At 41.9% G+C, this 13,213-nt stretch overlaps 1 protein-coding gene across 3 annotated transcripts in view; it reads right to left on the bottom strand.

Moving 5' to 3' along the window:
• Positions 1 to 517: 517 nt before the first annotated feature.
• PHC3 (polyhomeotic homolog 3) overlaps positions 518 to 13,213 on the bottom strand; it is a 110,945-nt gene continuing 98,249 nt past the window's right edge. For 2 of the 3 annotated variants that reach the window (XR_006388767.1, XR_006388769.1), the window contains exon 14: positions 9,174 to 9,304. Coding sequence is in view for 1 of the 3 variants with exons in the window: in XM_044290760.1 (XP_044146695.1) it covers positions 1,471 to 1,625; positions 8,861 to 9,074; positions 9,157 to 9,304 (517 nt within the window). In the remaining 2 variants the exon portion in view is untranslated. Of the gene's footprint in view, positions 1,626 to 8,860; positions 9,075 to 9,156; positions 9,305 to 13,213 lie in introns of those variants that run through there. The other variant, XM_044290760.1, reaches the window with a different exon arrangement.

The following is a 13,213-nucleotide window of genomic DNA, read 5'->3' as shown; positions in this document are numbered from 1 at the left end:
CAACTCAAATGTCTCTACCTTATGCTGCTGTTAGTATGGACAGCATAAAGTTGATGACATTGACCTGTGGTTAAATTTGCAGCATGTCAATTTATGCTGAGGTTTTCCACAGCCGATTTTACAATTTTAAAATGCACAGGGTGGTATCGTGGTATCTGCAGCAAAGTCTGTCCCGTAGGGTTGTACCATTATTCTCTCCTTAAGGCCTCATGCACACGACCGCAGATCTGCAAAAAACGGAAGCCGGCCATGTTGCCTTCCGCAATTTGCGGAACGGAAGCCGGCAATATAAATGCCTATTCTTGTCCGCAAAGCGCGGACAAGAATAGGACATGTTATATATTTTTTAACAGGGTCGTGGAACGGAGTGCTGTCCGCATCTTTTGTGGCCCCATTGAAGTGAATGGGTCCGCATCCGAGCCGCCAAAAAGGCGGCGCGGATGTGGACCCAAACAACGGTCGTGTTTTGGTCAGTGATTTCAATCAGTGATTATGAGCTGGAACTAGGACTGGAGCCTCCACAGACATAAGGTATAAGGGAAAGATCTGCACCTGTTCTGTATTTAGAGCCGCATCTGGTTTTGGCTCGAAATCACTGACGTGTGAAAGAGGTATTAGGCCTCATTCACAGATACGTGGATTTTCATGGACCACGGTCAGCGAAAACCCGTCCTGCTGAGTGATCGGCATCATTGGTTGCTATTACGCCGTGTGCTTTGTGCCTCCGCTGTACAGTACATTACTGTACGGCGGCGGCAGCAGCACGAATCGCACAGAGTCGTGTGAATGAGGCATTATGCTGTAAAAAAGCTAGGTGCCATGTTGCTTTTATGGCTTTACACCACATTTATTCAGTCCATGCATATCCAGTGGTGTCAGCACAACATTACACACAGCTTAAACTGCATTTATCAGACCTGCTGCTTTGTTTGGGAGGAGAAGGTCACTGATATATGATATACCGTAATCATATGTTGGAGGGAATAATCCTGGTTAGTAAATCACACACAAAGCTTTCATTGTACATAGGTTTTACATTATAAAGAACACTGGCAATTTAGTTGTGCAATACTTGGTTCACTTTCAGTAAGATAGAAAAATACAAGTGGTAGAAAACATACACTGGAAGCTTGTGTATGTAGGGAAATGTGTATGATGATGCAGCTTGCTTTTCAGAATCTCAATTACCTAACATGATTCAGGTTCTAGAAACTGACAGAGACTAAAATGAAATATGATCAGGTGGCGGACCAACCTGCGAAATGGAGGAGCAGCTGTTCCAGGTGTTTTCTGCAGTATGGTATGTTTTCTATGTAACCATCACGTGGTAAAGTATTAACAATCTCCACTGACCCGCCAATAACGTATCAGGCTTACATCGAGAAACAAATGGCTACAAAACTAGGCAATGTGATGACTATTTGCAAAGATGGTCATTTCTTCACTGTACAGATGTCGGCGTGCAGTATACTATGTTTCCTTTAGTGAGTTAATACGAGCGCAGATCTTTAGGGCTGGTCCTAACTTAATATTCATAGTGCTCATCAGATGATCCTCCTTCAGCAGAAGAAGAGCCTGTCCATCAATTTCCTGTGTTCTGAATTCATCAGCAATCTCGTGGCAGCCTGTGTAAATATAAGAGGTGGTAAGATATGAAATTCAACAGGTCACACAGTAAGATAAGAACAGTCAGTATGTAGGCTACTTTCACACTCACGTTTTGGGCAGATACCTCATGGATCTGCAAAAACAGATCCGTTACAATAATACAACCGCATGCATCTGTCATGAACGGATCAGTTTGTATTATCTGTAACATAGCCAAGACGGATCCGTCAAGAACTCCAATGAAAAGCCAATGGGAGACGGATCCATTTTCTATTGTGCCAGATTGTGTCAGAGAAAACGGATCTGTCCTTATTGACTTACATTGGGTGCCAGGACGGATCAGTTTGGCTCAGTTTCGTCAAGCGGACAGCAAAACGCCGCAGGCAGCATTTTGGTGTCCGCCTCCAGAGCGGAATGGAGACTGAACGGAGGCAAACTGATGCATTCTGAGCGGATCCTTTTCCATTCAGAATGCATTAGGGCAAAACTGATCCGTTTTGGACCGCTTGTGAGAGCCCATGACGGATCTCCGTAACGGAAACCCAAAATGTGAGTATGAAAGTAATCTTAGGGTGAATTCACATACAGCAGATTTGTTACAGAAATATTTTATCTGAAACACATGCTACCAAAACAACCATATACATATGAATGTAACAAATTTACATTAAAATTTGCTACATGTGAACAGCCATGCAGACCAATTTGATGCAGTGTGCGATGTATGGTCTGAGCACTGACAGCCTGACCCACCACCCGTTTAACCTCTGCAGCAATATATCTCAAATACCAAAATTGGTAAATATTTCCATGTTATCCAGACATTTCAGAGATGTCCACAAGGGGGACGTTACTGAACTGGATGTCATGGGGATTGAGAAAATTTAAAGACCAGTTCGAGAGGGTGATACCAGCAGATTACTTTTTAATAGGGTGTCGTTCTGGATTTTTTCCTTAAATAGCAGAGTCCCTAAATGGCATGAATAGTAGATATTTAATTTTTGAATATTAATATAGTTCCTGCAATGCTGGGTTATGTTTAATTTGATTTATTTTATGGTTTGTACTAAAGAATTTGATGTCCCCACTCCTCCACCAAACACTTGTTGAGGGGAGGGGTGATTATGGAATAGGGGTTTTAAACCAGTCAGTCTGTAAACGTACTATGGTAATGATTAAGACTTTATGTTGAAATGCGTAAACCGCTTTGCTCTACGGTCGGCTAACTGATTTTAAGATTATGCAATAAAAGCTGGGATTTTAACAGTGGCCTGATTGCTGGAATTTTTGCACTTTGGCTGGATTGCTCCCTGGTCCGGGATTTTCCATGCACAGCTGTGGCATGTAAGGGTGAGCTAAAATTATTTATTTATTTAATATATATATCTCTATAAAGAAAAAAAACAGCACACATTAAGCACACAAGTCCTCCAGGGGGCCACTGGACAAAGGCTCCAATGAATAAACCATCCACTTTTCTTTGGAGTGCTCCCTTTTTTCTTCTATATATATATATATATATACAGTGGAGGAAATAATTATTTGACCCCTCACTGATTTTGTAAGTTTGTCCAATGACAAAGAAATGAAAAGTCTCAGAACAGTATAATTTCAATGGTAGGTTTATTGTAACAGTGGCAGATAGCACATCAAAAGGAAAATCGAAAAATAACTTTAAATAAAAGATAGCAACTGATTTGCATTTCATTGAGTGAAATAAGTATTTGAACCCCTACCAACCATTAAGAGTTCTGGCTCCCACAGAGTGGTTAGACACTTCTACTCAATTAGTCACCCTCATTAAGGACACCTGTCTTAACTAGTCACCTGTATAAAAGACACCTGTCCACAGAATCAATCAATCAAGCAGACTCCAAACTCTCCAACATGGGAAAGACCAAAGAGCTGTCCAAGGATGTCTGAGACAAAATTGTAGACCTGCACAAGGCTGGAATGGGCTACAAAACCATTAGCAAGAAGCTGGGAGAGAAGGTGACAACTGTTGGTGCGATTGTTCGAAAATGGAAGGAGCACAAAATGACCATCAATCGACCTCGCTCTGGGGCTCCACGCAAGATCTCACCTCGTGGGGTGTCAATGGTTCTGAGAAAGGTGAAAAAGCATCCTAGAACTACACGGGAGGAGTTAGTTAATGACCTCAAATTAGCAGGGACCACAGTCACCAAGAAAACCATTGGAAACACATTACACCGCAATGGATTAAAATCCTGCAGGGCTCGCAAGGTCCCCCTGCTCAGGAAGGCACATGTGCAGGCCCGTCTGAAGTTTGCCAATGAACACCTGAATGATTCAGAGAGTGACTGGGAGAAGGTGCTGTGGTCTGATGAGACCAAAATAGAGCTCTTTGGCATTAACTCAACTCGCTGTGTTTGGAGGAAGAAAAATGCTGCCTATGACCCCCAAAACACCGTCCCCACCGTCAAGCATGGGGGTGGAAACATTTTGCTTTGGGGGTGTTTTTCTGCTAAGGGCACAGGACAACTTATTCGCATAAACGGGAAAATGGACGGAGCCATGTATCGTGAAATCCTGAGCGACAACCTCCTTCCCTCTGCCAGGAAACTGAAAATGGGTCGTGGATGGGTGTTCCAGCACGACAATGACCCAAAACATACAGCAAAGGCAACAAAGGAGTGGCTCAAGAAGAAGCACATTAAGGTCATGGAGTGGCCTAGTCAGTCTCCGGACCTTAATCCAATCGAAAACCTATGGAGGGAGCTCAAGCTCAGAGTTGCACAGAGACAGCCTCGAAACCTTAGGGATTTAGAGATGATCTGCAAAGAGGAGTGGACCAACATTCCTCCTAAAATGTGCGCAAACTTGGTCATCAATTACAAGAAACGTTTGACCTCTGTGCTTGCAAACAAGGGTTTTTCCACCAAGTATTAAGTCTTTTTTTGTTAGAGGGTTCAAATACTTATTTCACTCAATGAAATGCAAATCAGTTGCTATCTTTTATTTAAAGTTATTTTTTCGATTTTCCTTTTGATGTGCTATCTGCCACTGTTACAATAAACCTACCATTGAAATGATACTGTTCTGAGACTTTTCATTTCTTTGTCATTGGACAAACTTACAAAATCAGTGAGGGGTCAAATAATTATTTCCTCCACTGTATATATATATATATATATATATTATATACACACACACACACACTGAACAAAAATATTAACGCAACACTTTCGGTTTTGCTCCCATTTTCCATGAGCTGAGTGCAAAGATCTGAAACATTTTCTACATACACAAAAGACCCATTACTCTCAAATATTCACAAATCTGTATAAATCTGTGTTAGTGAGCACTTCTCCTTTGCCAAGATAACTATCCCACCTCACAGGTGTGGCATATCAAAGGTGTTGATTATGCAGCATGAATATTGCACAGGTGTGCCTTAGACTACCCACAATAAAACGCCACTCTGAAATGTGCAGTTTGATTACACAGCACAATGCCACAGATGTCGCAACATTTAAGGGAGAGTGCAATTGGCATGCTATGTCTACCAGAGCTGTTGCCCGTGCATTGAATGTTCATTTCTCTACCATAAGCTGTCTCCAAAGGCATTTCAGAGAATTTTGCAGTACATCCAACCGGCCTCACAACCGCAGACCACATGTAACCACACCAGCCCAGGACCTCCACATCCAGTATGTTTACCTCCTTGATCGTCTGAGACCAGCCACCCTCGACGACTGCAGCAACAATCTGTTTGCATAACCAAAGAATTTCTGCACAAACTGTCAGAAACCGTCTCAGGGAAGCTCATCTGCATGCTCGTCCTCCTCATCAGGGTCTGGACCTGACTGCAGTTCGTCATCGTAACTGACTTGAGTGGGCAAATGCTCACATTCGATGGCATCTGGCACGTTGGAGAGGCGTTCTGTTCACGGATGAGTCCCGGTTTTCACTGTTCAGGGCAGATGGCAGACAACGTGTGTGAGTGGTTTGCTGACGTCAAAGTTGTGGATCGAGTGGCCCATGGTGGCGATGTAGTTATGTTATGGGCAGGCGTATGTTATGGACAACGAACACAGGCGCATTTTATTGAGGGCATTTTGAATGCACAGAGATACTGTGACGAGATCCTGAGGCCCATTGTTGTGCCATTCATCCATGACCATCAACTCATGTTGCAGCATGATAATGCACGGCCCCATATTGCAAGGATCTGTACACAATTCCTAGAAGCTGAAAACATCCCAGTTCTTGCATGGCCAGCATACTCACCAATATTCAGCAACTTCGCACAGCTATTGAAGAGGAGTGGACCAACATTCCACAGGCCACAATCAACAACCTGATCAACTCTATGTGATGGAGATGTGTTGCACTGCGTGAGGCAAATAGTGCCCCTCCCCCGCCCGTAAGGCAAAACTTTGCACTCTTATTGTGGGCAGTCTAAGGCACACCTGTACAATATTCATGCTGTCTAAGCACCTTGATATGCCACACCTGTGAGGTGAGATGGATTATCTCGGCAAAGGAGAAGTGCTCACTAACACAGATTTAGACAGATTGGTGAACAATATTTGAGAGTAATCGGTCTTTTGTGTATGTAGAAAATGTTACAGATCTTTGAGCTCAGCTCATGGAAAATGGGAGCAAAACCGAGAGAGAGAGAGAGAGATACAGTCCTGATCAAAAGTTTTAGACCACTTGAAAAATGGCAAAAAATCATATTTTAGATTGTAGGGATCTTAACAAGGTTCCAAGTAGAGCTTCAACATGCAACAAGAAGAAACTTTGCAAGAGAGCACCAAACATGGGACATTCAAAGGTGGAAGAAAGTTTTCTGATTAGAAAACAAAATTAACCTTGATGGTCCTGATGGTTTCCAACGTTACTGGCATGACAAGCAGATCCCACCTAAGATGTTTTCTACACACCACAGTGGAGGGGGCGCCATAATTGTCTGGGGTGCTTTTTCCTTCAGTGGAACAATGGAGCTTCAGGAAGTGCAGGGGCGTCAAACGGCCGCTGGCTATGTCCAGATGTTGCAGAGAGCATTCCTCATGACTGAGGGCCCTCGTCTGTGTGGTAACGACTGGGTTTTTCAACAGAACAACGCCACAGTACACAATGCCCGCAGGACAAGGGACTTCTTCCAGGAGAATAACATCACTCTTTTGGCCCATCCTGCGTGTTCCCCTGATCTAAATCCAATTGAGAACCTTTGACAACAGTTCCAGACAGTAGATGGCCTTCGTGCGGCCGTCTTCACCACTTGGAGAAATGTTCCCACTCATTTGCATCAAGCATGCCGAAATTAATTTTTGAAGTGATCAACAATAACGGCGGAGCGACTCATTACTCATTACTTTCATGTTTGGAAGTAGGTTTTCTGTTTTGGGGGGGATTTCGTTTTTTTGGGAGGTGTGGTCCTCAACTTTTGATCAGCTGAAAAAGCCTGTTTCAGTTTGTTCGTTGTTTTCATTAAATTGAATGCTCAAAAAGTGTTTTGTCTCACTCCCATTTCTTCTTGTTGCATGTTGAAGCTCTACTTGGAACCTTGTTAAGATCCAGCCATGCTAAATATGATTTTTTGCCATTTTTCAAGTGGTCTTCAACTTTTGATCAGGACTGTATCTGTCGTAACCAGTACATTATGCATGTGAAGAATACTTTAGAGGTTTTCCATGGAATTATAAACTGCTTGTTTCCAGGGGTTATGGCCACTGGTGCAATCCAACAGCGATGGCTGTGCTTGCACACTAGTTAGTGCCTTGTATTAACTTAGTCTACATAATAAATATTTGCTGAAGTGAGACAACCCTTTTAACAACAGTGGACCCCTTGGCTCACTGACTGAGTTTGTGCCTCACATACAGCAGATCCTGGGTTAAAGTCCCGATAGATGCACTCTGAAAGAATAGACAGAATAAAAATGAAACACACGGGCATCCCTAAGCACTGTCAGATTGCCGAAAAAACCCTCACCCAGGGAATCCCACTTTATTGTTTTATTGGCTGCCCAGCCCAGTACTCATACTGGCATTGTCAATATTGAACAGATTTAGGTATTGATGTATTGCGTCACCCTACATCCGAATACCTTTTTAAGGAGGACCTGTTACCTCTCCTGACAAGTCTATTTGAATAAATAATTATGTTCTCCAACAATTCTGTGGCATTTTCTACTGCTTCATTGTGTTTTTTTGCTCTGTTATTCCTCTTATAATTTTATCAATACATTGACAACAGGGTGTTACCAGTTGTTGGGTCTGTCCTTTGACCAGAGGAATAGTAAAAAACATTTCTCAATTTTATAAATTATCCAGAAGCAATAACAGAGGAATGTCACAATGCCGTGTTCTAAGATCAGATGATCCAGATATCTTGGGGAGTTATTTTGTAGGGAACTGCAATTACTTACTAGACATGTTATTTTTTTTAACTCTTTTTATTTAAAAAGAGTAACAAGGCATGTTTGTGGTACAATTAGATGGATACAAGACAGTAGTATACAATATCATACATTGCAAATGTATCATTTGTACTAAGGCGATTCGTTGCAAGAAAAACAGATCAGGATTCCTCGCATGTACATTGAAAATATACATAGCAATAAATTAAGCTAATACCATGAAAAGCGTGTGAGGTTTGATTGTTCTGCCGCATTCAAGGATCAATGGAGACCTCGGATCCAGCTGAAGTGGTCAAATAGGAATCACACCACAGACCCCATACTTTCTGGAGTTTATCAGGGCATTTCCTATTCATGTACATTACATTTTAAAAAGGAATTATTTGATTCACTAGCTTTTTCCAAATCCCCAATGTAGGTAGATCATCTGCCATCCATTTAAGAGCAATTACTTTACGGGCTAGGAACAGAGTTTCGCTTAAGAGTATTTTATTATAGTGAGACCAACCATCGTTGTCTAAAATGCCCAACAAACATACCTTGGGACATAATGGCATTGGGCCCATACCCAACGATGAAAGTAACCCAAGTACGTCCTGTCAATATGATCTAATATGGTTACATTCCCACATCATGTGCCAGAAATCGGCATTATTATGGGAGCATCTTAGGCAGTTGGGTTGGGACAGTTTCCCCATCTTATGAAGTCTGGTGGGGGTTAGGTAACTACGATGTAACATGATAAATAGACGTTATAAGAGGTGAGAAGTTCTCTTTAAAAAAGCATTGCGTGTAGTAGAGGTCTCTCGTACCCTACCACGTTACTAATTTATCATGTAATCTAAGAAAAACGTTGGCAAATACCTGGTAAAGAATGTATAAACACCCACACATCCTCAACAGTCCATAGGGATGGCTCGGTCTGTGTATCAGCTGGTGACTCAGATGGTGAGGATGTTTTCGTTAGCTGAAGACGACGCAGTTCCAGCTCTCTCTCACTCTTACTCCGGAGACGAGTGGTCATAGGCACTGGGATGGGATCCTCTAAAGCTCCAGCAAATGAATATGAAGTGGACAGCTGCGAGACACACATATAGGCTATAACAATGAACTCAAATAGATCATGTGAGGAGTCAAAGTTGATAAACTACTCTACAAACCTGTCTTAGGTAGTGGTCTCGCACTGACCCTCCGGAGCTGTGTGGACGCCTCCCACGTCGTCTTATATGCCCGTCAGACTTTCTACTCCATCTGTTGCTTTTTTCAGCCTTGTAAATCCCAAGGTGCTTTGTGCCATTTACATTATATCTTAAATAAATTTATTTGGTAAGTCATTTGACAAATGAGTTTTGAAAAGAAAAAACAACAGTTAAAAATATATATACAGTTTTTCATGGCCATTTTGCATCCATTTTCTGGCAGTCTATCTGTTTATAACGGCTGTTTTGCATTAATTTTAATATTAAATTTATATAAAAAAAATATACAATCACAAGAAGATTACAATAAGTACAATCATGAGAGGCATATAGAAATGAAAAACCTAAAGTAGCTAGCACAGCAATATCAACAGAGTGAAATTAAGGGGGGGGGGGATGAAATAGGTGATGAGGGGGGTAAGGTGAACTTCAAGTAAGAGTGCGTACACTAAGAGAGTAGTGTGTACACTATGAGAGTGTAATAGTAAAGGAAATGTGTCACCAAAAATGTTTTATGCCAGTTAAAACCAAAGAGTAACCCTTTTTTTCTAATCTGTTTGTATTTTCCGATTGCAGATTCTTTTATTCATTCTATTTCCTGAATATAATTATAGGAGTGGCCATCTTGCCTGAACTGCTCTTAACGGCATTTAGAAAGCATTAAGGCTAGGTTTACATGACGACATTTGTCGCGCGACAGACAGGGCACAACTACACTGCAACATTTTGTCGCACGACAATTTTTATAATGGTAGTCTATGGTGTAGTAATGCCACATGCTGCGACTGCAACACGACAGTCGCAGAAAAATCCATGTCAAATGGATTCTTTTTTTATAATGGTAGTCTATGGTGTCACAATGCCACATGCTGCGACTGCAACACGACAGTAGCAGAAAAATCCATCTGAAATGGATTTTTTGCGACTGTCGCGTCGCAGCATGTCGCAGTGCAATACCATAGACTATCATTATAAAAATTGTCGCGCGACATTGGTGCGACAAATGTCGACATATAGACCTAGCCTAACAGAATTGCTTTACAGCAGCCCCATGGTCCATAGACACAATGGTCAAGAGAGGATCTCATTGACTTACATGGGAGAGTTTTCTAGACATGCTCTGTGAGCTGTGCAGAGGTCATTGTACAAGAAAAGCATAGATAAGCTCTGACAATCACCTATTGCGAATGGTGGATCCTGTTTTATCTGTCATTCTAATTATGCCTGTAAAGATCACCTCTGAGTATAGATAAGCAGATAACTGCAGTAGTGATCTGTACAGACCAAGAAGTGGTGCCTATTATCAGGCTTAGTGGCCAGTGCAAAAATAATTTTATGTTTTTTGTTTAAATATAGATATTGACATTGAAAATTAAAAATAACATACATTTTTTTTTTTTTATGTGTTAAACATAAAAAACGTGATTTAAACAATAGGTCATTTTCTGCTGACAAACTTACATTTCCCTTAATACCAAGAGACCTTGTCCTACCACACAGACTAGTTTACTTTCGAGACCCATTCGTGAAAGGAGGGAGTTGATTGGCTAAGCCAGTGAAGGGGAATTAAAGGAAATCTGTCACCAGGATAATCGCTATTGAAGTAAATCCATGGCCTAATAGCACTTACCGGTAGTTTACAGATGTGCCTTTGTTTCAGCAATAGATGTTTTTTATCCTCTGAAAATCCAGTTTATTTGGTATGCAAATGAGCCAGTAAGGTGCCCAGAGGGGCGTCACTCTTGCAGGAAGGAGCCCATGGCAGGCCTTCTGCTAGTGCCCAATACCACCCTCATGCTGGGAGCAGGGAAAAGGGGGCGGAGTTATAGCTTGAATGTGATGTAGGAGGAGTGGGTGGACACATTTTGGCAGGAGGGACTCCTGGGCTCCTTTCTGCAAGAATGACGCCCCTCTGGGCACCTTACTAGCTCATTTGCATACTAAATAAACTGGATTTTCAGAAGATAGAAAACATCTATTGCTGGAAAAAAGGCACATCTGGAAATAAGGTACTAAGTGCTATTAGGCTAAGGCTTTACTTCAATAGTGATTATCCTGGTGAAAGTGTGAGATGAGGAACAGCTCTCCTTGTCTGAACACTGTTTGTGTAGATTAAATTAAATGATCCTGACCGACATTCTGCTGTTTAGCTGTGTTTTGGAAACAGCGGCATCTTGTGGCCATAGACTGCATATTTCTATATTCATGAGAGATGGAGTTTTACACAGAGCCTGGAGAGGAAGAGAAAGGGAGAAGCCATCTTAGAGGGAGCTGAGACTGAGGAACTGTGTCAGCAGAGGATCCGACAGCATCCAGGTGTGGGAGCATACATCAGTGACCAGAGCGGCAGCTAAGTGAAGCTGATTGTGTCCAAGACCCTAGATTGTTTCCAGGAAAACTGATGCGAGCTGAGAAGCAAAGCTACATACACTGCGGGACCTCGCATGCTTGTTGGAGAGGCATTTGTTCTGTTCAAAGTCACCAGCGGATGCAGACCAGACCCGGTTCGGTAAGATCGTGCACGCACGTCATTACAGTGTCCAGGCCTGTAGTCAGTTAGGATTTCTGTTTGTGTCGGGCCACAAGTGTTGCTACTGTCCATTGCAAGGACTCCATAACTTAAAGTGACATTTCACATTTGAGAGCTGATATACATCCCCACAAACTGAAGCCAGGCTAGATGTTTTGCTCAGAAGCAATACTTGTAAAATGAAGAACCCAAAGATTGATGAGAATCACCAAAACCTCCATATCCAATTGTTTACTAGAATTTAGACGTTCTAGCCATCTGTTGAGATGTACTGTCATAATATGTGACAACATCTGGCATGCTCAATCCTCCATTCTCATTCTCACATCGTTTTATCAGGAAAGAATAGGCTAAGCATGGTTTGCTACCATTCAAAAGGAATTTGGTGAGCATAGAGGTAAAAAAAAGTGGCAGGCAAGTAATGTATGTTTTAGAAGGTTCCCGTGACCCATCCACGAAATAAACGGGTAATGGAAGATAGTTCAATCTATATAAATCTGAAAGGGTGCTAGGGATTTGGACACCAAGGTATGTGAAGGCGGTGGTAGCCCAAGGGTATGGAGAGTGCTTTTTAGCTATAAGGACATCAGCGGCAGGGACTGTAACATTATTAGTATTTCAAATATGTTACATTTATTTTAAAATTAAATAAGGGGCAGAAATCTTTTAAAAAATTGTGAGCAAACACATTTAAGCTCAGCTCCAAAAATGATTGACGTTGTTGTCCTTAATGTGGGACAGTTGTTGTCCCTAATGTGGGACTAATGGAAATCTGAGTGGAGTAAGGCGTTATTTAGTCCCCAATTCCACTCTTTGCGTGGAAGCTGGGAGATATGGCAGGTGGCAGAACATTAAGAATGATACGAAATGGTAATTGACCCTATGTGAGCAGAGAAGAAGAGGGGAAGAAAAGGAGCAGAAACAAATATATAGTCTAGACACTGAAAAGAGTTGTGAGGAATAGACTGAAAAGAATAGTCTCTTGTCGATGGGTTGCATGACCTCCAAATATCTATAAGATGCATGACATTGCAAACAGCTATAAGGTATCTAAGGCTCGGAGTAACCAAATAATTTTTCCTGAATTGGGTACATAAAAGTTGGCAAGGGTATAGATTTTTAAGGCAATCTCATCTTTTACTAATAAAAGTCTCTCTTCAGCATCGGCATATTGTCGCTTCAGTAGGAAGGGAATTGAGTGGAGAATAGCTAGAGACACTCCCTTAGAGGCTGAAGTAGCATGACTGTTATGAACCCACTGTGAGAAGGGAGACTTAGGGAGTTATGGAGATATGGGATAGGGATATGGAGAAACAGGGGGGAAAGGCATGGTGGAGAGGAAAAAAAAAGGGAGAGATATTATACAGAACCAGTGGTCAACAGAGAGGACCGGTGCTATGGATACACGATCCATAGCAGTTTACCAAGGTATTAATTATCATACCCAGAAATCACGGTCCGAAAAGCAAATCAGAGGGAAAAGAGGGG

The sequence above is a fragment of the Bufo gargarizans genome, chromosome 4 (assembly GCF_014858855.1).
Source record: "Bufo gargarizans isolate SCDJY-AF-19 chromosome 4, ASM1485885v1, whole genome shotgun sequence".
In the NCBI taxonomy this organism is placed as follows: Eukaryota; Metazoa; Chordata; class Amphibia; order Anura; family Bufonidae; genus Bufo; species Bufo gargarizans.
Note: the sequence above shows the minus strand (reverse complement) of the source record. Positions and strands in the feature narration are given on the sequence as shown.